General features: G+C 41.0%; 1 protein-coding gene and 1 long non-coding RNA gene across 2 annotated transcripts; both read right to left on the bottom strand.

Annotated features, from left to right (window-relative positions):
- Positions 1 to 1,191: 1,191 nt before the first annotated feature.
- On the bottom strand, positions 1,192 to 12,650 carry LOC117443444 (uncharacterized). Its single transcript, XR_004551673.1, has 3 exons — positions 12,581 to 12,650; positions 4,845 to 4,890; positions 1,192 to 1,329 (listed from the first exon to the last, which is right to left on the bottom strand). It is a non-coding gene; the product is annotated as an uncharacterized lncRNA (long non-coding RNA).
- On the bottom strand, positions 8,343 to 10,278 carry foxl2a (forkhead box L2a). Its single transcript, XM_034079428.1, has one exon. It carries the CDS (start codon positions 10,063 to 10,065, stop codon positions 9,145 to 9,147), a length of 921 nt encoding a protein of 306 aa, XP_033935319.1. The 5' UTR covers positions 10,066 to 10,278; the 3' UTR covers positions 8,343 to 9,144.
- Positions 12,651 to 22,048: the final 9,398 nt, after the last annotated feature.

Here is a 22,048-nt window from a genome sequence, read left to right as displayed (position 1 = left end):
GTCCTTAGCTTGAAAAAAAAAAGAGGAGGCGGAGCTAATGCCTGATCAGAATTCTACCGGAAATAAAGTTAAATTCTGCTTTGATAAAACGCCATCCTGTTCTAAACCACATCAAGGATTATCTCTGAAACAGTATGGATCTCAAATGCTTTTTCTCCTGCGGGTTTATCACAAGGTGAGAGAGAGATGCTCTCTCCAGTACAGGTTAGCTCTGAGTGTTAACGAGGCTTGCGATATAAACAAAGACGAGATTGCGTCCAAAACACGTCAGGCATTGTTTCTGATGGCAACTCTCTGTGGGACGATTTGACGTCAGATCGGCAGCAACTCAGTATCCGCTCATTGTACCCCCATTTTTAAAAGATGTGGGTACGGAGGAAAAGAGAGAGGGTTTTATTTTCTGACGCTGCGTGAGTTCCCCGACACACCGGGGACACGTGTATAAAAGACATCAAAAAAGTGCATTTTGCATGATAGGTCCCCTTTAACTCGTACTTGATTTCTTCTTCAAATGTTAAATATAATGTAAAATGGCTTTTAATCTGTGAATTATGCTGTATTGCTGTTTTAATCACTTTTAAATGTTATTTTATCATGTTTTATCACCACTGTAAAGCGTCTTTGAGCACCTGGAAAAGCGCTTTGAAATGCAATGTATTATTATTATTAAATAGGACTTCTTCCACGACTGGTTTCGCATGTTGTCTGTTGCACTATTTTATGTCTTTTCTTTCGTGTTAATTGCATTACCGGAGGAGTTGAGACGGATGCCAAAACATAGCCGTATTGAGCATATGAAAAATAAAGCCTCTGAAAGACTTTGAATAGATTTAGGAAATTAAAGAAGAGTACAGCGAGTAAAGCGATGCTATAAGTTACAAGATGTTATTATGTATGCAATCCCTTGTTTCAGCAGCATCCGTCGTGCCGCTCGTCTCAAAGTGAAGTCGTCGTCCCACCTCGTTCAGACGTGGTATGTGACATTTGGGTGAGCTGGAGGTCACCCAGAGGTCAGTGCGTGATGGTTTTTCTCTGTGAATAGTTGACGGAGCATCGTTTCCTAGAATAGATGACACCGCGGTGTATTTATAGACATTTGATGAACCTCTGATGACAAAACGCACCTTCCTTTATTTATAAACCGCGTATCAACACAGAATTAAAGAAGTATTGCATGAGGTCCATTGTTTCTCGGGCTGGTCATTATCAGGAGTCACTGAACACATCACGTACAGTAGATCACCGGTTGGAGATTCAACAGAGGCTCATGGGAAAATAAACAGCTCCATCGTGTCGTAGAAATGGCTCAGAGTGAAACTCGTCCATCTGCTGCGGAGAGAGAGGGAAAAAAAACTCATGCTGATTTGAACAATTCCCGGATTTTGTGCGAATCAAATCTGCGCTTATTTTCCTGTTTGGAGCAGATGTATACCAAACAGCGCTGACCCCCACTCTCCTCTCCCAGTGGGGTCGCGGTGATTTCTGCTTCGAAGTGGAAACTCTTCAATCTCGAGCATGAGCGGGAATGTCAGGAATTCAATTGTGTGCCGGCATCGGGAAACCTGCAACCTGCGTGTGACACGACCGGCCGGGGCGCATCGCCGGGGCCCCGTGGAGCGTGCAACTGTCATCAGGTACCACATGAGAGTGTGTGTGTATGTGTGTGTGTGTGTGTGTTTTTTTTTTCAGTGCACGTCGACACACAGAAAAACTGAGTTGACTTGAAGTGTATTATGTCAACAGATTTCACATTTCACTGTATGAGGTTAGTTGAAAGCAATACTATTAAGTTGAACCTAATATTTTCTAATTTGAACTTCATATTATTGCTTTGAACTAACCCACGTTGACACGATACATTTAATTAGTCAACGTTTCAGTTTGTCAGTGTGTGTGGGAGTGAGCAAGAACAAGTGAGGGGCAAATGTGTGGAGCGTACAGACTGTCATCCAGGTAAACGTGTGTGTGTGTGTGTGTGTGTGTGTGTGTGTGTGTGTGTGTGTGTGTGTGTGTGTGTGTGTGTGTGTGTGTGTGTGTGTGTGTGTGTGTGTGTGTGTGCACTGAAAACACTGAAACATTGACTCTAATGAAGTGTATTATGTCAACACATTTCACTGTATGAGGTTAGTTGAAAGCAATACTATTAAGTTGAACCTAATATTTTCTTATTTGAACTTCATATTATTGCTTTGAACTAACCTATGTTGACACAATACATTTAATTAAAGTCAAAGTATCTGTGTGTGTGTGTGTGTGTGTGTGTGTGTGTGTGTGTGTGTGTGTGTGTGTGTGTGTGTGTGTGTGTGTGTGTGTGTGTGTGTGTGTGTGTGTGTGTGTGTGTGTGGTCTAGCATTACTATACTTGTGGGGACCTACATCTGTTTACATAGTCACGTGTGGGGACTCGCCTCCCTTATGGGGACAAAATGGAGGTCCCCATAAGGGGGATCATTACTTTTAGGGTGAAGACTTGGTTAGGGTTAGGCATGTGTTGGTTATGGTTAAGGTTAGGCTAAGTCTCCAGGAAATGCATGTAAGTCAATGCAATGTCCCCTGAAGTGATGTATACATATGTGTGTGTGTGTGTGTGTGTGTGTGTGTGTGTGTGTGTGTGTGTGTGTGTGTGTGTGTGTGTGTGTGTGTGTGTGTGTGTGTGTGTGTGTGTGTGTGTGTGTCAAAGTGCACTGAAAACACTGAAGCGTTGACTTTAATTAAAAGCATTATGTCAACAGATTTCACATTTCTCCGTATTAGTTAGTTGAAAGCAATACTAAGTTGAACCTGATGTCTTTTATTTAAACGTAATATAATTACCTTTAACCAACCTAATGTGAATTATATTAACACAATACATTTAGTTAAAGTCAACGTTTCAGTTGTTCAGTGTGTGTGTGTGTGTGTGTGTGTGTGTGTGTGTGTGTGTGTGTGTGTGTGTGTGTGTGTGTGTGTGTGTGTGTGTGTGTGTGTGTGTGTGTGTGTGTGTGTGTGTGTGTGTGTGTGTGTGTGTGTGTGTGTGTGTGTGTGTGTGTGTGTGTGTGAGCAAGAACAAGCGAGGGTCTGACCTCATTCGTCTTGTTGATTATAATCTGTCATTTCTGAGAGCGCAACAAAGCATACAATCACGGTTATTCAGCGGGAGAGAAGAAAGACAGCAGAGCCTCACGGTGCGGCGAACACCTTTTCACCTCGGAGGAAAAAAATTGAGAATTTACGGGGACATTTAGGCCTTTACAGGTTTCCATATAACACACTTAGCGTCAAGCTGGTACATATTTGGAACGAGCTGCATGCTGTTGTGTGCTGTTGGTCATTAGAGAAACTGGAATTGTGTTACATTCACAATAAGGTCATAACAAAATGTTAATGCTTCATCAGCTGAATCCTGCAGGACATGCCGACAAGTCCTGTTTTACAAATCCATACATAAAAACATGTGTCATTAATTTAGTTAGTGAGGGAGTTAATTTCCCCTTGTGGCATTAGGTAATTAAGTGTTCTTCTCAAATGTATTCGATACATTAAAACCAGTGGGAGGAGTTCAGATCTTGTACTTAGTAAAAGTAGAAGTACTCAGATCTTGTACTTAGTAAAAGTAGAAGTACTCAGATCTTGTACTTAGTAAAAGTAGAAGTACTCAGATCTTGTACTTAGTAAAAGTAGAAGTACTCAGGTCTTGTACTTGAGTAAAAGTAGAAGTACTCAGATCTTGTACTTAGTAAAAGTAGAAGTACTCAGATCTTGTACTTGAGTAAAAGTAGAAGTACTCAGGTCTTGTACTTGAGTAAAAGTAGAAGTACTCAGATCTTGTACTTGAGTAAAAGTAGAAGTACTCTGATCTTGTAGTAAAAGTAGAAGTACTCAGATATTGTACTTGAGTAAAAGTAGAAGTACCAGAGTGAAGGAATACTCTGTTACAGTAAAAGTACTGCATTCAAAATGTTCCTCAAGTGAAAGTAGAAAAGTATTCTCATCTAAATATAATGAAAGACAGTAAAAGTATTCGTTGTGCAGATTGGTCCATTTCAGAATAATATATATGATATGTTTTATAATGATTGATCATTAAAGTGTTCTCAAAGCTGGTAAAGGTGCAGCTAGTCTGAAGTACTTTGTAGACTGCAGGGTAGCTGGTGGATTTACTCCAGGTGGAACTAAAGTCTGATTTAACACTTGGTTATATTTCACATCAATCATCCAGATCTGTGAAGTAACTAAAGGTATTAAATACATGAAGTGGAGGAAAGGTACATCATGTACCTCTGAACTAGTGGAGGAAAAGTACACCATACCTCTGAACTGTTGGTAGTAGAAGTACAAAAAATAAGTAAAGTCACTCAAAATTGTAAAGCACAATTGAGTAAATGTACTTAGTTCATCACTGATTCAAACTAAAACATCTATCAGTGATTTTCGTTTCAGTTAATATTCTTAGCACCTCAGTATATTTAATTCACACGCAGGCTGAAATGCTGCTTTATACAGATCGCAGAAGAAGAGCCGTGCAGCTTGCTCTTATCTGCGCGGCCGCTCAGACTTCCTGTCTGCGGGCCATTGTTCGCGGCCGACCGGCTGCACCGCCAGCCTTTCTGCGCACATGCACACCTGCCGCACCCGAGTCCATCTGAGCAGCAGGGCGTTATTTCGATGGGTGATGTTTACATTTTGAATGGTTTATTTCTAGTCTTTTAATTTCTCTAATGTACATTGCCTTGTGTTTTTATGCTGCTGCAACGCAAACATTTCCCAAATTGGGATCAATAAAGTATTATCTTATTTTATCATGTGTTCTTTACGTTAGGTTAAACAAAAGAGAGCAGCATATACATGTGTGTATTTATGTGTTACCTGGATGGATGACCTGATTGAAGTCCAGGAGTTCAAAGATGGTAAGCTTTAAAGACAAAAAACAATTCATGTTAACCATTTCAGATGTATGTCCTAACAAGCCTTTACTGGTTCTTATAACACACACTTATTTTAAATATTAACCCACAGCCATGTATTATATAGGCTTATACATTTAAACTGAACACATGTCATTGTTGTCATTCTTTTATTTTACTTCCTTCCTTTTTTAAATTTGTTCTTGATGTTTTTTTATTTTTCTTTCATTCTTTTTTTGAAAGTTTAAAAAGAAGAAATATAAAAATACAGTATATTTGCGCCCATTTTGCAACTTAATTCCTCTTGCTGTGTTAATGCATGTGTCATTATACACCAAAGCAAATGACTTGTTTGAGTTAAACCTACTTTGCAATAAATAAAAGTATTTTTAACAAACAATTCCAAATGTCATTAATAGTCCTAATTTTTACACACATCGAAAACTAAAAGCAAGACGAAGTTAATCCTTGGTCTGATGAGGCTATTTGTATTTATTGTTTGTATTAATGTACTTTTTTAGTTGTGTGCAATGCCTTGTAAACACACTGCTGTGACGACACTATTTCCCAATTTGGGATCAATAAAGCATATCTAATAAAGTGCAAAATCAACCACCACGAATTCTGGATTGTAGGCTATTGACATGCTAATGATGCTAATGAGGCTAATGATGCTAATTATGCTAATAACGAAGAAGCTAAACGTTATGTTCCTAAAACTAAGTCAATACTTTTTTTAAAGCAGCCTACGCATTACATTACAGTCATTTAACCCTCTCCATGTTTGTGTGTGAAGGTTGGTTACTCTCACCGGAACATCATTTATTTTAAACACTTGTATTTATTATTTTTGGAGGAGTGTTTAGAATACACTTGCCTTTCAAACGCGCCCCTTATCTGCTCGCTGTTTACAAAACATAAATGTGAGGAAGCAGAGAAACACACCATCAGCTCCTGCTCCGGGTCTCGAGGAGGACCAGTGTTCTTATGGCTCAATAAGCTGTACTTGCATACAGTTTATTGTAAAGGAACACGGAGTAAAACGCGTGTTTGCGCCGCGAATGCATCCTGATTCAGCCTGGAGAAATAACGCTGCACTTCTCGATTATTCATCCTGGAAATATTATTATTCCCGAGTTTGCATGTGACTTTGGTTTCATGCAGAATTTGGCTGCACGTGATGCGAGATTGAGTCTCTTAGAATTTGAGTGCGTTAAAAACCAGTCCGCGAAAGCCCCTAAAATCACCGTCATATATTGTGGTATGTGTTGTATAGTTACTTCAGTGGTTAAATCTATTACTTTTGTTTTATAATAGATATGAATAATTAATAAAATACACCATGAGCATTTCATTCTTCAAAAATTGGACTTTGACCCTTTGTGTGTAAAAAATAGAGGCACATTTTAAATATATAAATCTGTATTTGAGTTGTTCAACTTGAAAGCGAGGCCACGTAATAAAAGGCTATAAAATACACCAACATTTATTTGACTATATTTGTTCATATGAAAAATGTCCATATTATAACTTTTTATTTAATTGAGCTATAAATCGATGGTTTATAATTAACTTGGGTATTGATCGGGCAAACAAATTAAAAACCCTTTCAAATGCTGTCTCAAGCCTTCACTAACTCTAATACCAACACACACTGAACACACATGTATTATGGGCTTATCTGCCTAAATAACCTACACGTCTTTTTTTGTAATTCGTGATATTTCCACTTCTATATTCGCTTCCGTTTTAACACGTAATTCCCGTCACTGCGCATCGTGACACGCCAAAGCGTAACACCGTGTTGACCATGACTGAACATTTTGCAAACGTCATTAATAATCCACAATAGCTCCAAATAATATGTCTTTTTAACTCGCGGTGTCAGTGCCTTGTAAGGGAGTGTGTGTTATTGTACGCTGGGTGATGAGCCTGTGTGTGACAGGGTGAAGGAAAGTGGAGACATTTAACTCCATAATCTAATATCTACAACGATCCATTTACATTAACAAGTCCTATTGTGTAACTGCTCAGCTCTCACTGTGGCGGGGTCAGAACAGTACACTCAAACGCCTCCGAGTGGGATCCAGATGTGAGCAATAAGTCGCTGCGATAATGTGAAAGTGATTATGAGAGGAATGGTCTGAGATCAGTGGGTTCCTGAAGGCGTCTCAACATGTCTCTTTCATCAAGAGGCTAAAAGTCTTTACGTGAGTCACACTCAAACACAACAGAGGAGGAGGAGGAGGTGGAGCTGTTTTTATATGTAACCCTCAACAGATGACTCTCCGGGTCAATATTAAACCTCTCTTTAAATCAGAGGATGAACTCCCATTCGTCTTATTTTGAAAACCCTAGAAAGCGTTTTAATGACCGCGTGTAGCATTTTGCATCCATGTATTTATACACTTCCGGTCTTTGTTGCCCGGATTTCCGAAATGATTCTGTAATATTTAGAGTTAACTGCATGAAGGTAATTACTTTTTTACTTGTTGGCAGCCCTGGAAAAACTCGGGAAATCCTAATTAATAAGTGCAACTTCAGGCGGATTCCGGAAGTCATTTTTAGTATTATTATTATTTTGTATCTGTAGGCCTATTCTTTATTATTGCTGTCCCTTTACATTATTATTATTGTTGCTATGCTGCTTATTGATTGTTTGTATTGAGAAGAGAACGTCAAAAGTAGCCTATATTTAGAAAAACACGATAGGAACCTCTTAAATTCGTGCTGAAAATCACACATCCAACGCAAATTACAAATAAATTATGGTAATAACTTTGCATTTATTTTACAGCAGTGTGTATTCGTTGGGCCTACCCGGGACGGTCTTAGCTTCCCTGCCTCGGCGTTTTTCCAGGGACACGGCTTCAGTTCGGAATTACATTATTGGCAAATGATAATCAATGTATACAAGAAACATAATGACTGATATTAGCTGTTTAAAATTATATACTAAGTTATGAATAACGGCTATACGGCTGGATGTATTTGTAGAGCAGTTGTGCAGAACCTGATATATTACAATATATATTAAATAGCCCCGTTTAACAGAACAATTATCAATGATATTATCTTTGCACATTATTATAATTACTATTATTACAATTATTTGTATTATTATTATATTTAAATGAGAATTGAACAAAAATGGGAAATCGACCTAATTGATTGAAGTAAAAACAAGGCCGTGTGCAAATATTACATCCAATAAAATACATGACTATTTATAAAGACCTACATAATGTTTTCAGGAGACGCAATGCATGAATATCGGAAATTTTTCTAGAATATTGCACGCCATAAATAACAAATGCTATTAAATAGATTATTATAACCCTGCATAAACCCCAAACAAAATACTGTAATATTTAGTTTACGATGTAGTACTTTTATACTGCGTTACCTTCAGATACAGTGGTTATCTCAGCCTATAACAGATTACTTCATGACCACTGCATTACTTTTAGAAATACAAGTTTATTAAGAAATTCACAAACCTAGAAAAGAGGGGAAAGTGCTAATTAAAATGAAACATGGCCCCAACATGAATGAGACAAATAAAGCTAATCACGTTTATAAAAAAACAAAAATAATAATCAGAAAGATTTACAAAACCTGGCACTGGCTGGCTGGCGTCATACTGGAAATGATATCATACATTTACACTGGGATCAAGGAATAAGAAAACCCTGAATTGGCAGTCTGGTGGATTTCTATCCACACTTTCACCTTTAACCCAACAAAGTTTACAACCGTGTCAGGGTGAAGTTTCGGCCTTCTCAGTGCAAGAGGGCTAAATAGAGCTCTGATTCAATCACATATTAAAGCACTGAATTATTTAGGGAATCAAGTTTCATTTGGCAATGGTTTAAAAAAAAAAAAGCCGTGCGTAAAGACGAGAGAAACCATTACGCACAATAACACAGCTGAAGCAATATCAGCAATGTCTACCCCGTGGAAACTCTGTCCAAAGGCGCGATTATGACTACAATGCCGGGTTACTACAGCCATCAGTCCAATTGTAATTCAGGCGCACGAAATGGTTCCCAGAGTTTGTGCAACCTGATGTGTCCTGATGGCTTCTTTACCTCCCGGTTCCGTTTTGTAAAACTGTCCACTCGAGCTTACTTTCCCATCGATCGGCAGGACCCGAGCAGCGCGTCAAAAATACTCTTGGTTCTGTTTTGAAATCACAGGAATTACCTCACTCTCAGAGTCCTCATTTTGTTGTTTACACACAGACCATTTTTGGTACGCTTTTAAATATCAATCCTCGTGTGTAACGCCGAGTGTTTGGACTCGTGTTCCCAGTAAGAGCAGTGCATCATGGAGAGCTCCGCGGGCTGGCGGGAGCAGGCGAACTGAAGGCCGGCTCCGTTACCGGAGGAGACCGAGGGGGGAGCCGCGGAGGCCGGGCTCAGCTGCTGCCCATGGTGGGGGTGCCCCGGGTGGTGGTGGTGACTCATGCCGTTGTAAGAGTTCACCATGTTGGGCAGCGCCATGCTCTGCACCCGGGAGTACGGGTTATAAGAGGAAGGTGCTGAAAGTCCCTTCACGTTCACCGGACTCACGTTGCCGCTGGCCATCTGACAGGACGTGTAGGACATGGGAGGGGGCGGCTGGCCGAGCGACCAGGAGTTGTTCATGAAGCTGGATTGCAGGTACTTTGGTGGCGACAGGTAGCCATAGCCGTCCCCCCCGAACAAGGACTTCCCGGGCTGGAAATGCGTGGGTGGAGGTCTGAACGGCCGTTTCATTCTACGACGTCTCCGGTAGTTCCCCTTCTCAAACATGTCCTCGCAGGCCGGGTCCAGCGTCCAGTAATTCCCTTTCCTCTCCCCGCCGCCCTCCCGAGGAACCTTGATGAAGCACTCGTTGAGACTCAGGTTGTGTCTGATGCTGTTCTGCCAGCCTTTCTTGTTCTTCTCGTAGAAGGGGAACTTGGTGATGATGTACTGGTAGATGCCGGACAGCGTGAGGCGCTTCTCGGTGCTCTCCCGGATGGCCATGGCGATGAGAGCCACATAGGAGTACGGAGGTTTCTGGGACGGGTCCGCTTTCTCCGGGACTTTCTCCTGGACCGGCTCCTCTTTGGGTCGTTCTTTCTCCTTGGTCGTGTTGGTGTCGTGGGTCATTAGAGTCATTGCGTCATCCTCTGGGTTTTGGTAAGTGGCCATCATTGCGCACACCAAACCAAAACAAGTCCAGTTCAAATGGCGAAAGCGAACCTTTTAAATGTATCCTCGCTGCGCAGAACGATGTGTTGCAGAAGCTCAGGATGCAACTGTTCCAAATTACGCGCAGAGAAATCTCTTATTTTGCTGCTCAGTGGGTGACATTCACCAGACCTTCCTCTCTCTTCAACGGGGATTTTTCTAAACTGCTTTCTGATGGAGGCGCTACCCAAGTTGTGGTTTGTGACTGGAAGCCCAGCCCTTTCCTCTTTTCCCCCGGATCCACTGACAGGCTGCGTTTGCTCCAATGATCTCCGTGTAGCGACGTCGTGATGTGTGTGAGTTCCGCCTCTGGTGGTTAGTGAATGAAAACATGATAATAGGCTTTTTTAAGATGTTGGAATTCCGTTTTTTTGTATCGGGTCATATCTCGCTATGAACATTATATTATGTGTGCATTGGAATATAATAGAAACATCACAGAGAGACACTTGCATAACATCTTAGCTTTGTGGGAAGCACACGGAAACACATAAAGAACATTTAAGAAATTGATGTTTGATATTTTCGTGCACAATGAAATGTGGTGAATGAAGTATTTATGTATAGTCGAAGTACCACACAGTGTATAAATACGCTATTATAAGTAAAAGTCATGCATTTAAAACCTAACACAAGAGCATCAAAGTGAAAACGTACTCATTCTGCAGAACAGCCCATTTCAGAAATGTTATTTTATTGGATTATCTTTGCATTAATGTGCAACAATAGTGCAATAATGCATTTGAATGAATGTGCACATGCAATAATACATTAATATTGAAACTGGTAAAGGAGGAGCTTTTTTCTTTAATATATTATTCAGGTAAAATTGTGAATTATCTGACTATGAATATAAAATAGAATTTAAGCTGTGAAGTAAATGAACATATTTCGCTCTGAATTGGAATAAACGAAAACACTCAAGTATAGGTTTAATATTGTACTGTTTGGAATAAACACTTAAAATACAAATGTAAAATAAATCAGGTGCCCAATAATTATGTGTCATGTGAAATACAGTTTACTCGCCATTCCTCGACAGATATGTTTTCCACACAATTGATATTCAAAAAAGATATCCAAATATATTTGACTCTAAGGCCCTCACTTCCTGATCTCAGACTGAAAACTACTCCTTTGCAGACACCATCTCCAAGACAACCTGGAGAGGTATTGCTGCTTAATTAGCTCAAATACAGGGGAGGGGGGGGGGGGGGGGGGGAGAGAGTGCATGGCGAGTATTCATTTCTGCGGCCACCCATGAGGGTCCCCTCGGCTTTCTCCGGAGTGTATTTCCGTGCAGCAGAGTGTGTGTGCAGGTGGAGCAGCATTGGTGTGTGTGTCATCACCCTCCGCCGGGCCGCAGCAGCTGAAGCGCGGGCACAGCCAGCCGTCTCTCATCGCGCAATTACCCAGCCAAGACTCCCGATCCGCAGCGTCTCAGCGCCGTGTTAGTCCATGTTCCCGTGTCTCTTTCACATGTTGCAGACGGAGAGAGCATTTCCAGATCATATCAACACCGCTGTTTTGCCTGCACGTTGTGAGTATTTGGCTTAGTTAAAGCATACCGTCATCCAATGTGTTAATTAACACAGATATCACATGACACCAGAGGGAGTAAACCGTGTCGTTAAATTGAAGACTAATAAAGTTATTCAAAATGTTATTATGAATGGATAGCCTGTTTCATTAATGCAGGTTTCTGACAGAGGATATCTCAACACCACTGCGTTGCCCCTTTGCGTTGTGATGGGTTTAGTTAACCGTCATTAATGTGTTAATTACAGAGGTGGAAGTAACCAAGTACATGTATTCAAGTAGGCTACTTAAGTACAATTTTGAAGTACTTGTACTTCACTTTTGTATTTCCATGTTATGCTACTTTATACTTCTACAATTATGTACAAGGGAAAACATTTAATTTCACTCCACATTTATTTAACAGCTTTGGCCTTTAACAAAATGCATTTCTTGAAATTATCATTGTAATCAGAACTTTGTTAGTGAACGACATTAAAATGCTACTTGATGCAAAAATATTAACTAGAAATGTGACATACATTAATATATACATTAAGGCCGTTTTTCTGCACAATGATTACTTTTACTTTGTGTACTTTAAGTACAGATATCACACGACACAAGAGGAGGTAAAACTTGTTATTAAAATCAATAAAGTTATTCACAATGATATGTGAATAGAGCAAACCAGTCTATCAAACGCCTCCACAACAAGTTGATTAATTAAAAAATATAATAGTATATAAGTTAGAAAAGGTGTTTTGCAGATAAAAAATAATGGTATAACTTTGTCAAAAATAAAAATAGCCCCCTTTTATTTTTATCTTATTACTTTAGTGTTAGATTTGGTGTTTTACTGTTAATTTACAGAGACCCGCACATCGACAGAAATATACTGGTGGTTTGTTATGTGGTCAAAAAACCCCTCAGAATAACCCCTCTCTGTGTTTAGATTTACCTCACATGATTTCAGGGAGTTTGTTTAGTCTTCTTGTATTGTCCCACAGAAAGTCTGTGGTGCTGCCTCTGCACCAAAACAAAAATAGAAACAGGAATCACCCAACAGGCTTTTGAGGGAAGACCTTTCAAAGAGGGACTCTATTATCATTACAGGGTTATTCCTGCTTTGCAGTAAAGCAAGGCCTACTCGAATCTTCCAGAGAAATGTAAAGAGTTAAAACAGTGACATGGTTACCTAGCAGCCATCAACGGTTAGACATTATTTAGACCCATACAAAAACATAAAATACCCTTGAAAACTGAGCTATACTTTTTTGACTAAAATACTAACATTAAATATCTCTACGATCTGTTTACTGGTAAAGGTGCAGCTAATTTTAATTCCTTTGTACTTTTTTTAATACATGTACATATCTATGGTTATTTCGAAGTGTATTGGTTCTCAATGCAGGCTAATTGAACACATTACGTATTTTATAAAATCGTTGTCCTCAGCAATGTGGCTAATTAGTCTAGTATTATGCTTTAGACAGTTTGACTACAAGCACACTTAATTCTCTTTTTGCAAACGAGCTTACTTTACATTTGTCTTAAAGGTTAAGGGTCTCATGATATGTCCCCCCCCCCCCCCCCTCATTAGCTTACCTGCTCCTTCCGGGTCTGAGCTGCAGCCGTGACGTCACAGCAAACTAGCATGTCTAAAATCCGTAAACAAAACAAGGATCTGAAACTGGACCTGTCTGTAGGAGGCGCCGAGGAATGTTAATGTGGGAGTAAAGCCTGTTTTCATATGGACTTTAATGAGCAATACACAAACATACATTCGTAAATAAAACTAAATAAGTAACACCAATGGAATTAATGGATAAAATGCAATAGTTAGCATTAATGCTAATGTGTTCAGATTTGAGTTTATGTTTTCACACATGGTTTCGCAAAGTGGTTCATTTTAAATGAGTTCGTACCAATTGGAAATGTGGCATTGTTATCTTTTTCACTGACATACTCAGACAAACAAAACCTATAAGAAATGTGTTTGCTGTGAGCCAAATGCACTACAAAAGGCCTCTCAGGGGAAGAAAAAGTGTCGCTGCTGCAAAGGCTCCGAATAAGCGAAAAAATGCCACGAAAAATATTATTTTCATACAAACATTTGACTCCATTTATTTCTCAGGTTTGCACAGTTTCTCCTTTTTAAATGCGTTGTTATTCGTGCATAAAGTAGTTCTGAGCTGCATGAGGCCGCAGTGAGTGAGGCGATCACAGACAGAGGAGTCCGTGTTTGTTCTTAGATAAATATACATCCAATTCTTTCAACACCTCTCCAATAAACCCTGCGATAAAAGATCCAACATGCCGCCCCACACACTCAGACACATGCTAAGACATATTATAGCCAATTATAAGATATACAGAGGTGGAAGAAGTAGATCCTGTAGAAACACCACATGTATAAATACTCTGTTACAAGTCCTGCATTCAAAACGTTACTTAAGTACAACTACAAAAATAGCATTCAAATAAACATAAAAAGGCAATAACTCAAAGTCATTATGCAGAATGGCTTTGAAAATAAATAAATAGCATCTATATTTTTGGTTAATCTTTGATGCAGCTGCAAGATGGAGCTACTTTTTTAGATTGCTCGTAGCGTGTGCATCAAGGTGTAAGTCTAATATGTGTTGATTATGTATTATTGAAATATAACTAAAGCTCTCAGATTTATATAAAAAAAGTACAAGTGTGCGTATTTGCGTGTGTGCGCGCGCGCCTGCGTGTGGGCGTGTGAGTGTGTGTGTGTGTTTGTGTGAGAGAGTGGTGTGTGGTATAAACTGCAAACCGTCATTGCGCCGAACAGTAATGTAATGTGAAAGAGTGGAATTCCTGTCCTCGTGCACTTCCTGCCCTCGCGGGTCCAGGATAGGATGTTTATGATAGCGCGTGCGGGTGGAATGCTGCGGACGGATCCACCGGGTCAGACCGGACCGGAGAACCACCACCGGGGAGGAGAGGAGAGAACATAGGGCCAGATAGACGAGTTTTAGTGTAATCGGAAAACTAGCTTTTTAGGATAAACAAGTGTGTCACGCGTTTTTGTAATACCACACTGAAAAAAAAGTGGAGTGACATTTACTTACTACATTCTATCTAAATGTAACAACCTATATTTCAAGTAACATCCACTTACAGGAAGTGTTTGGGAATCAAGTACACTTTACTGTCACATTTCAGTTTTTGTTAGTACAATTTACTTTCTATTGCCTAGTAGATTTTACTTAAGATTACATTTGAATCTTATTAGAACATCTCCAGTAAAACATATTTGGCGTTTCAGGTTTTTTTTACTTGCTATTCTTATCTTTTATTTAATAAATATGAAGGTAATATTTTAATATAATTTATTCTACATCAAATGCAATTACAAACCCCGAAACAGTAGACACTTTTAAACAACACATTTATGTTTGTTCTGTTGTCTGATAGATGCCAAGCTATTTAACAAATACTGCACAGACATCCGTTAAACTAAACAAAGCAGGCACAGAAACACATTGATATACTGTCACTCAGGTCGAAGAAGAATCCGGCCCTTTACTTAAAGGTGGGTCATTTTGGAGAAACCAGCTCGAGTGCGCGAGAATTAGAAAATACACAACCGGAAGAAAAATCTGCCTCTTCCTCACAGAGCCCCTCCTCCAACAAACACGAACGCGCACATGACCAATGAGGGCACGAGATAAGTTTGTGCCCAGATGGGAGGCTGACAGGCAGGTAGGCCATCCAGTTACTTTAGCCGGGCCGGCTCAGATGATTGGTTGTGCTTTTTACAGCGCCACGGCTTCCACAGATGATATTTATTTATGTATTTATTGTTAAAGCATTTAATATATTCATTGCTATCGGGATGTTACGAGCATTCCATGGAATATAACAAAAAGTGTTTCTAAAAATATTCATAGCACACTCACTGTAAGAATACTCTATTACAAGTAAAAGACTGGTAATTAAAATGTTACATTAGCTAAATGCTGTTTCGGTAGTACACGTTAAAGTACCCTATAGTCAAAAATTAAACAAAAAAAACAACTTAAAAGCTCAAAATTAACACGGATTACAACATTTATCATTAAAGAAAAAGAAAACAGAAGCGTATACTTTATAAACTCCATAAAAGATCTAGTGAAGCACGGAGTACAATATTTTCCTTTGACTTTTAGTGGAGTATAAAGTGCAACGAAAAGCAAATTCTCAAGTGAAGAGCAAGTACCTCAAATGTACACCATGCTTATAAAGAACGTTGGACTTCCAAGAGAGATCTTGAGGAAATTAAGTTCAAGGAAGATTTTTTAAAAAGTACAGAAGCGTATTTCAACTTTGGTGTTCATTGCATGCATGATGCCCGTGAGCAGAAGGCAGGCGTTCACCTAACATCTCCGGTCCGGTTGACATCCTCGTGGATTCATCTTCTTATGATACACACATGCATTTCCAAACATCTGGTCTACCTATGTTGCACATGTATTATCTCTTGGATTCACACACGGCATCTATTGCACGTCTGTCCGTCCTGGGAGAGGGATCCCTCCTCTGTTGCTCTCTCCGAGGTTTCTCCCATGTTCCCTTTAAACTGGGTTTCTCTCTGGAAGTGTTTCCTTGTACGATGTGAGGGTCTAAGGACAGAGGGTCTAAGGACAGAGGGTCTAAGGACAGATGGTCTAAGGACAGAGGGTGTCGTATTGTCATACTAATATTCTGTGTGCAGTTCTTAAACAATTTTTTCAAATGAAACAACTATCGCTTTAATTTTAACGTGTGTGTATTTTGCTGTCCCACACTCGCATATGTTTTACGGGAACCTCTTAATATTGAACGTTGCATGTGGCCAAAGCTCAATATACTGAAATAGAAGTAGGCTTTTTGCATTAAAGCAGAACTCTGGAGCATGGAGTGGAGGTGCCTTTAATGAGGTGAATTTAACAGCTTAAACAGACGAGGGTCCTGAGACTTAAACATATCTTAAAGTACATTGAGTGGAATGTGAAGCAGCCTGGTTTTGGAATAATTGATGCTCCATCATTGATTTTCCTAACGTGCATGCCACTGGTAGCGTGGATATGCTTCAGGTTGAGTTGTCGTGTGTGGATTGCAAATCACGTGCATACATAACATGCTTATTGCACGTCTTGATTCCGTGCATCTGCCCTGGATATGCTCCATGAGGTTCCTCGCTCCCCGGTTGTCCCGGTTTGATCTCTGTGGGTTTGTCTCTGGTTCATTTGCATCTGGCCTGCCTGCGTGATTAAACATCAACAAGACATTGCCTCCGCTCAATGGAATCCGTATGAGGTGCAGGAAAGAGATGGAGGGATGAGGCGGAGGGGAAGAAGAAGGATGTACCCTCAGCCCTCATGCAGCGCCTCCAACATGGCTCTTGTTCCTCTCAGAAAGAAGAGGGAGAGAGCAAATAAACACTGACCACCAGATTCCTCCCATCTCCTTTGCACCCCGCCCGCACGGATTCAGGTTCAGGGAGGGATGCACAGACATAAACACGAATGCATAGGCACACATGGTCTCACTTCCAAGGTGTGTGTGCATGAGACAAATGTCTTCTTATTAAGGTGGAGGCTCTGCGGGGGTGTGAGGGACACTTCCTTACTCTGTACAGTCCGTCCCCTCGGCTGCAAACACTCGGATCATTGTGTGAGAGTGCACCCCCCCCCCCCCCCATCGCCCCTTCATTAGCTGCAGTTCTGTGGTGAGGTGTTTCTTTGTGTGTGTTTACGTTTCTTATCGGCTGCAGGAAGCCTATGGGAAGCTCTCAGGCCTTCGCAGTAACTGCTCATGCACTTAGTCCGTCAAAAGGAAAAACCACTTTAATTTTCTGATCTATAGAATTAGACATATTGCCAGGTTTACACGTACGAGGAAAGAAAGACAAGAATACATGTAAGAAAAGGGCCACAAACCGGTCTATTTTAAAAACTCTGGTAACATTGACAATATGGACACCCAATATAAAAAATACAGTACAGTTTAATATGACACAATACTATGAGAAGTTAAATATATGCAGTATTGTGATCCAAAGTGGAGAGCTGTGCAGATAATTAAAAGTGTACACAAATATGCAAGTTACGAGTTCTGTGCGGGATACATGACATCATAGATGCCTCTCCTGATTTCAGGATGTGACCATTGAGAAATCCAATCAAAATGATGGTTTCAAAATGTTTCATGTTCAAAAATGATTTTCAAAAAGATATTTTTTGCATTAAGTAAAGAATACAGAATATAGTGGTCAGTGTTAGCAATGAACTACATTAATCTAGTATTTTAATACTTTTGAAGATAGCATATGTCCGTACATTTGAAGCTGGGTGTGTGTGAATCTATTTGTTCGACCCCTTGACGAAGTATGCATTGTAGGAGTCATTGCTCTGTAATCAGCTTTAATGTAACTCTCTTAAGTCGCTTCTTAAAACCCACCTCTTCTCCTTAGCGTTTTAACATTTGGCGTTTCAACATCTTTTAGAGTGTTGCTTTTTTGCATTTAAATTGTTTTTTGTTTTTACTTGTACTTGTTTTATGGTGTGTGAGCTGAGCTGTGTTTTATCTATTTGCCTGTACAGCACTTTGGTCTGGAGGTTTAACGTGCTTTATAAATAAAGTTGTATTGTATTAAGAATTTTCTCTTTTTATATATATTTTTCAGTTACAATCGACTCGATCTAAAAATAGGCGTTTACATCCGGAGCAAACCTGTGCATCTGTTAAGGAAATAAGCCGATAGATAGACAGTATTAAAACATTTGAACATAGCTTGCTGTTGGACTACATTGAGTACTTTCCCTCTGCACCCTTTCTCTGTGACTGAATGAAACGTCTTGGCCTTTGAAGGAAAGGAATGCTGTCTCTTTTCATCTTCTGCAATCGAACCCCCTCTGACCTGCATCAACAACATGTTTACACCAATGCTCAAGTCCTTTTTATTTAGTGTATTATTATTATTATTATTCACAAACTAGTCTGAACTTATACGTAGCTTTTGTTAAACTACATTTCTCCACAGTACCGTGCATCAGAGCAGCTTCCCGTACAATGATAGTCATTCTTCTGGGTTTATTAATGCTTAGGTGGAAATCACAACTCAATGATGGACAATTATTTCTCTGCAGATGCCATAACAGAAAGGAGTATGAAAAGTGAAAGCTGAGATAAAGGAAAGAGTGTGTGGAGATCGCCGGGGATAAGGAGGACCGGCACATTGTGATTCACGGAGAGGTGAAGTGCTGCAGCCTCCTGCCAACAACACTCGCTTTGAGCTTTTCTTGAACTTCTGCCAGTGTTTAAATGATTCGCAGGAGTGTGTGGTGTGGTGTGTGTGTGTGTGTGTGTGTGTGTGTGTGTGTGTGTGTGTGTGTGTGTATGTGTGTGTGTGTGTGTGTGTGTGTGTGTGTGTACTTTACGCTTGCTCGAGCTAAGGGAGAGGGTTTCAGTCAACAAGGAGATGTTATGCGTGTGTTGTGCATATTTAAGCTTAATAGGGAGATTCGGGGAAGGGAAAGGGAAAAAGAAGGTGAGGTGGTGAGAGTTAAAGTCCTTAGTTGGTGTAAAGAGTAGTAACAAGCCAAACTAACACTGAGCCAACATGTTCCTCGTCCTCCCTACCCTAAATATCAACTTCCTCAAAACCCCCGTCTCAGCCCTGAAACAGCCTAACTCGTCACAGCCAGACTCGCCACTTTTAAAATCCCCCAAGTAACCTCAAACCCAGTTCCGCATCCTCCTCGTCCCGGCTGGGGATTAGATTTCAGGCCAAATCAAAACAAGTCGCTTCGTTAGAGGTAATTACACAGGTAGCCTCGCTGGGCAAACAAACATGGCTGCCAGCTGACACCCTGAAGACAGATCAAAGTGTCGGCTTGACAAGGAACGGGAGCATTCAAACACTGGCCTGTTAGCCCCTCCCCCTTCTCTCACACACTTTCTCATGCACTACTAGTATGTTTATGGAAGCATGCACACACCTTCTTCACACTCTTCCTCTGTACAGGGCGGGGGGGGGATTGTGGAGCTGAAAGATTGAGAGGAATAAGAGGTGAATGCGACAACAGTGTGTGTTAATGGTGCAGAACACAGATGTATATGGTGCTGGGGGGGGGGGGCACTGCTTTGGTGGTCTGCGTGTCAGGTGAGGTGGTGGGGAGTGATATCAGACGTGATGTGCTGGCTCTTTCTAATGAAACCGATGCAACGATTATGAGACAATGGGCCCCTAGATATGCTGTACAGAAGGCCCCCCACCTCAAACAAGGGGGTAACTTTGGTTTGAGAAGTGGGGGGGGACACAAAACGGGGTCCTCCACAATAGCCGCGTTCACACTGCGGTACTTTTCCCACAACGGTTCATGCGAACTTAGTTCATGATCGCGTTCACACCAAAAAGAGCCGGTACTAAAAGTAGTTCATGCAAACCTTTTTCTCCCTCGAAAGTCCCTGCTAGAGAGCAGGGACTTTCGAGGGAGAAAAAGGTTCCTGTGTCTGATTGGCTGGGCGGATTGCAAACCACGCCCCGTAAAACTCCCAAAAAGTTTTGTGAAGCCGCCATTTTATTATCCTCGCATTAGCATTATTAGCATTAGCATTAGCCCAGTGCAGAAACGCAGAGAGATTAACTTATGGCAACACAAAATAAAACATGGGAGCGGTGGAGATGAGGAGGTGTCGGCGTTCTGGCGATTTACTCGGAAGGCTTCAGTAGAAGCTGCTGGGACTCCCAGCAGCTTCTACTGAAGCCTTCCCCAACTCCGGGGACTTCCGGCCGGGGACTCCGGGCGGCAGTATACGCCGTGAAGTGGTTTGCGGCCTGCCAGTAAACCCAAAGCAGAAGAAGAAGAAGTGACGTCAGCGGCTTCATTTGCCTAATCCACCCCCAGGGACTTATTCCGGTGTGAACGCGATCTGTACTTAGTTCATGAAGAGTTCTCATGAACTAAGTTCGCATGAACCTTTGTGGGAAAAGTACCGCAGTGTGAACGCGGCTATTGAAACATTTCCTCCATCTAACTCCATTTCCTGCCTTTCTACAAATATATTAGGGACTATGGTGTGAAAAAAACATCAAAGAAAAATGTGTCGTGCACATGATGAGCGTGCACACTTATCTAGTGCGAAACTGTTAATTGTGGGTGGACCTCACCTCGTCTAGGGGGGTCCGGGGGCATGCCGATTGAAGTTAAATGCATCATGGTGCACTTTGAGGGCCACGTACAGCTCTCAATAATTTTTTACTGACCTAAATTAAATAGATGGAACTATTCGCTAGTTGCTTTATGTTACTTCATGGTCACTTCGAGTCTCTCCCTGGATGGTACGTGTCTCTGAGCAACGTTTTGCACGTGAAGGCCGTTAAAGTATCCATTTATGACGCATACTATATTATTATGGCCACTTTTTATGCCTTGTTCCACTTCTTCTATGCCATCTGAACTTCTTGTATGTCAGATCTTGTCATGCTTTCTGAATGAAGATTCTTCCTTGAAAACCTTCGCCCTGAATTCTAGAAACACTCACATGTGCTGCTTCTGCTTCTGTTTCTCACACCCCCCGCAGCCCCAGTGTTGTCACAGCAACCAGGCAAGGTTATTCTCCCTTTCCTACCTGTGCACAATGGAGCCGAGTGGATGTGGGATGCGGTGAATAAGGTAGGAGATGTTATCTGAACTGAGCACCAGCTGTCCACTACGCTCCTTCTCCCGCTCCCACTCTCTCCTCAGTGTGTGTGTGTCGGTCTTGTGTTGCTCCTTTATCCCTCCATCTCCTGGTTATTCATTAAGCGTGAATACAACTTGAGCTCCGTGCTAGGCTACTTTGCTAATGACAGTCGTATTGATTGACTGCTAAGAGAAGATGCTACGTGTGCACGCCTCCCAGATAAGGAAGACGTACAGCCTTAACACGGCGAAGGGAGAGTGCGGATGAAAGGGAACGCATTGCAGGGTACATACAGGAGTATAGTATATTGCACTTATATATACAGGATACTATTTATTATTATTACTGGCTGTAGGGTTACCTTATTTCAGGTTTCGGTGACAGGCAGTACAACAGCGGTTGGATACGGACACGGTGTTAGATATTGGCATCTATTTGATAAACAAATGGTTTGGTGTTGTCTTAAAGGGGCCCTGTTGTGCTTTTGGGGGTCTTTTTGTCACAGGAACAAATAACCACAGACAAAGTAAGCAATTTGGCCGAGAGATGATGTTCAAGGCTGACTCAAACGGAGCCAGAAAGTAAAGTTTGAAGAAGGGAATTTAAAACCACACACACACACACACACACACACACACACACACACACACACACACACACACACACACACACACACACACACCACACACACACACACACACACACACACACACACACACACACACACACACACACACACACACACACA

The sequence above is a fragment of the Pseudochaenichthys georgianus genome, unplaced genomic scaffold (genome assembly GCF_902827115.2).
Source record: "Pseudochaenichthys georgianus unplaced genomic scaffold, fPseGeo1.2 scaffold_614_arrow_ctg1, whole genome shotgun sequence".
Classification (NCBI taxonomy): domain Eukaryota; kingdom Metazoa; phylum Chordata; class Actinopteri; order Perciformes; family Channichthyidae; genus Pseudochaenichthys; species Pseudochaenichthys georgianus.
This window is presented reverse-complemented; position numbering and strand designations above follow the sequence as displayed.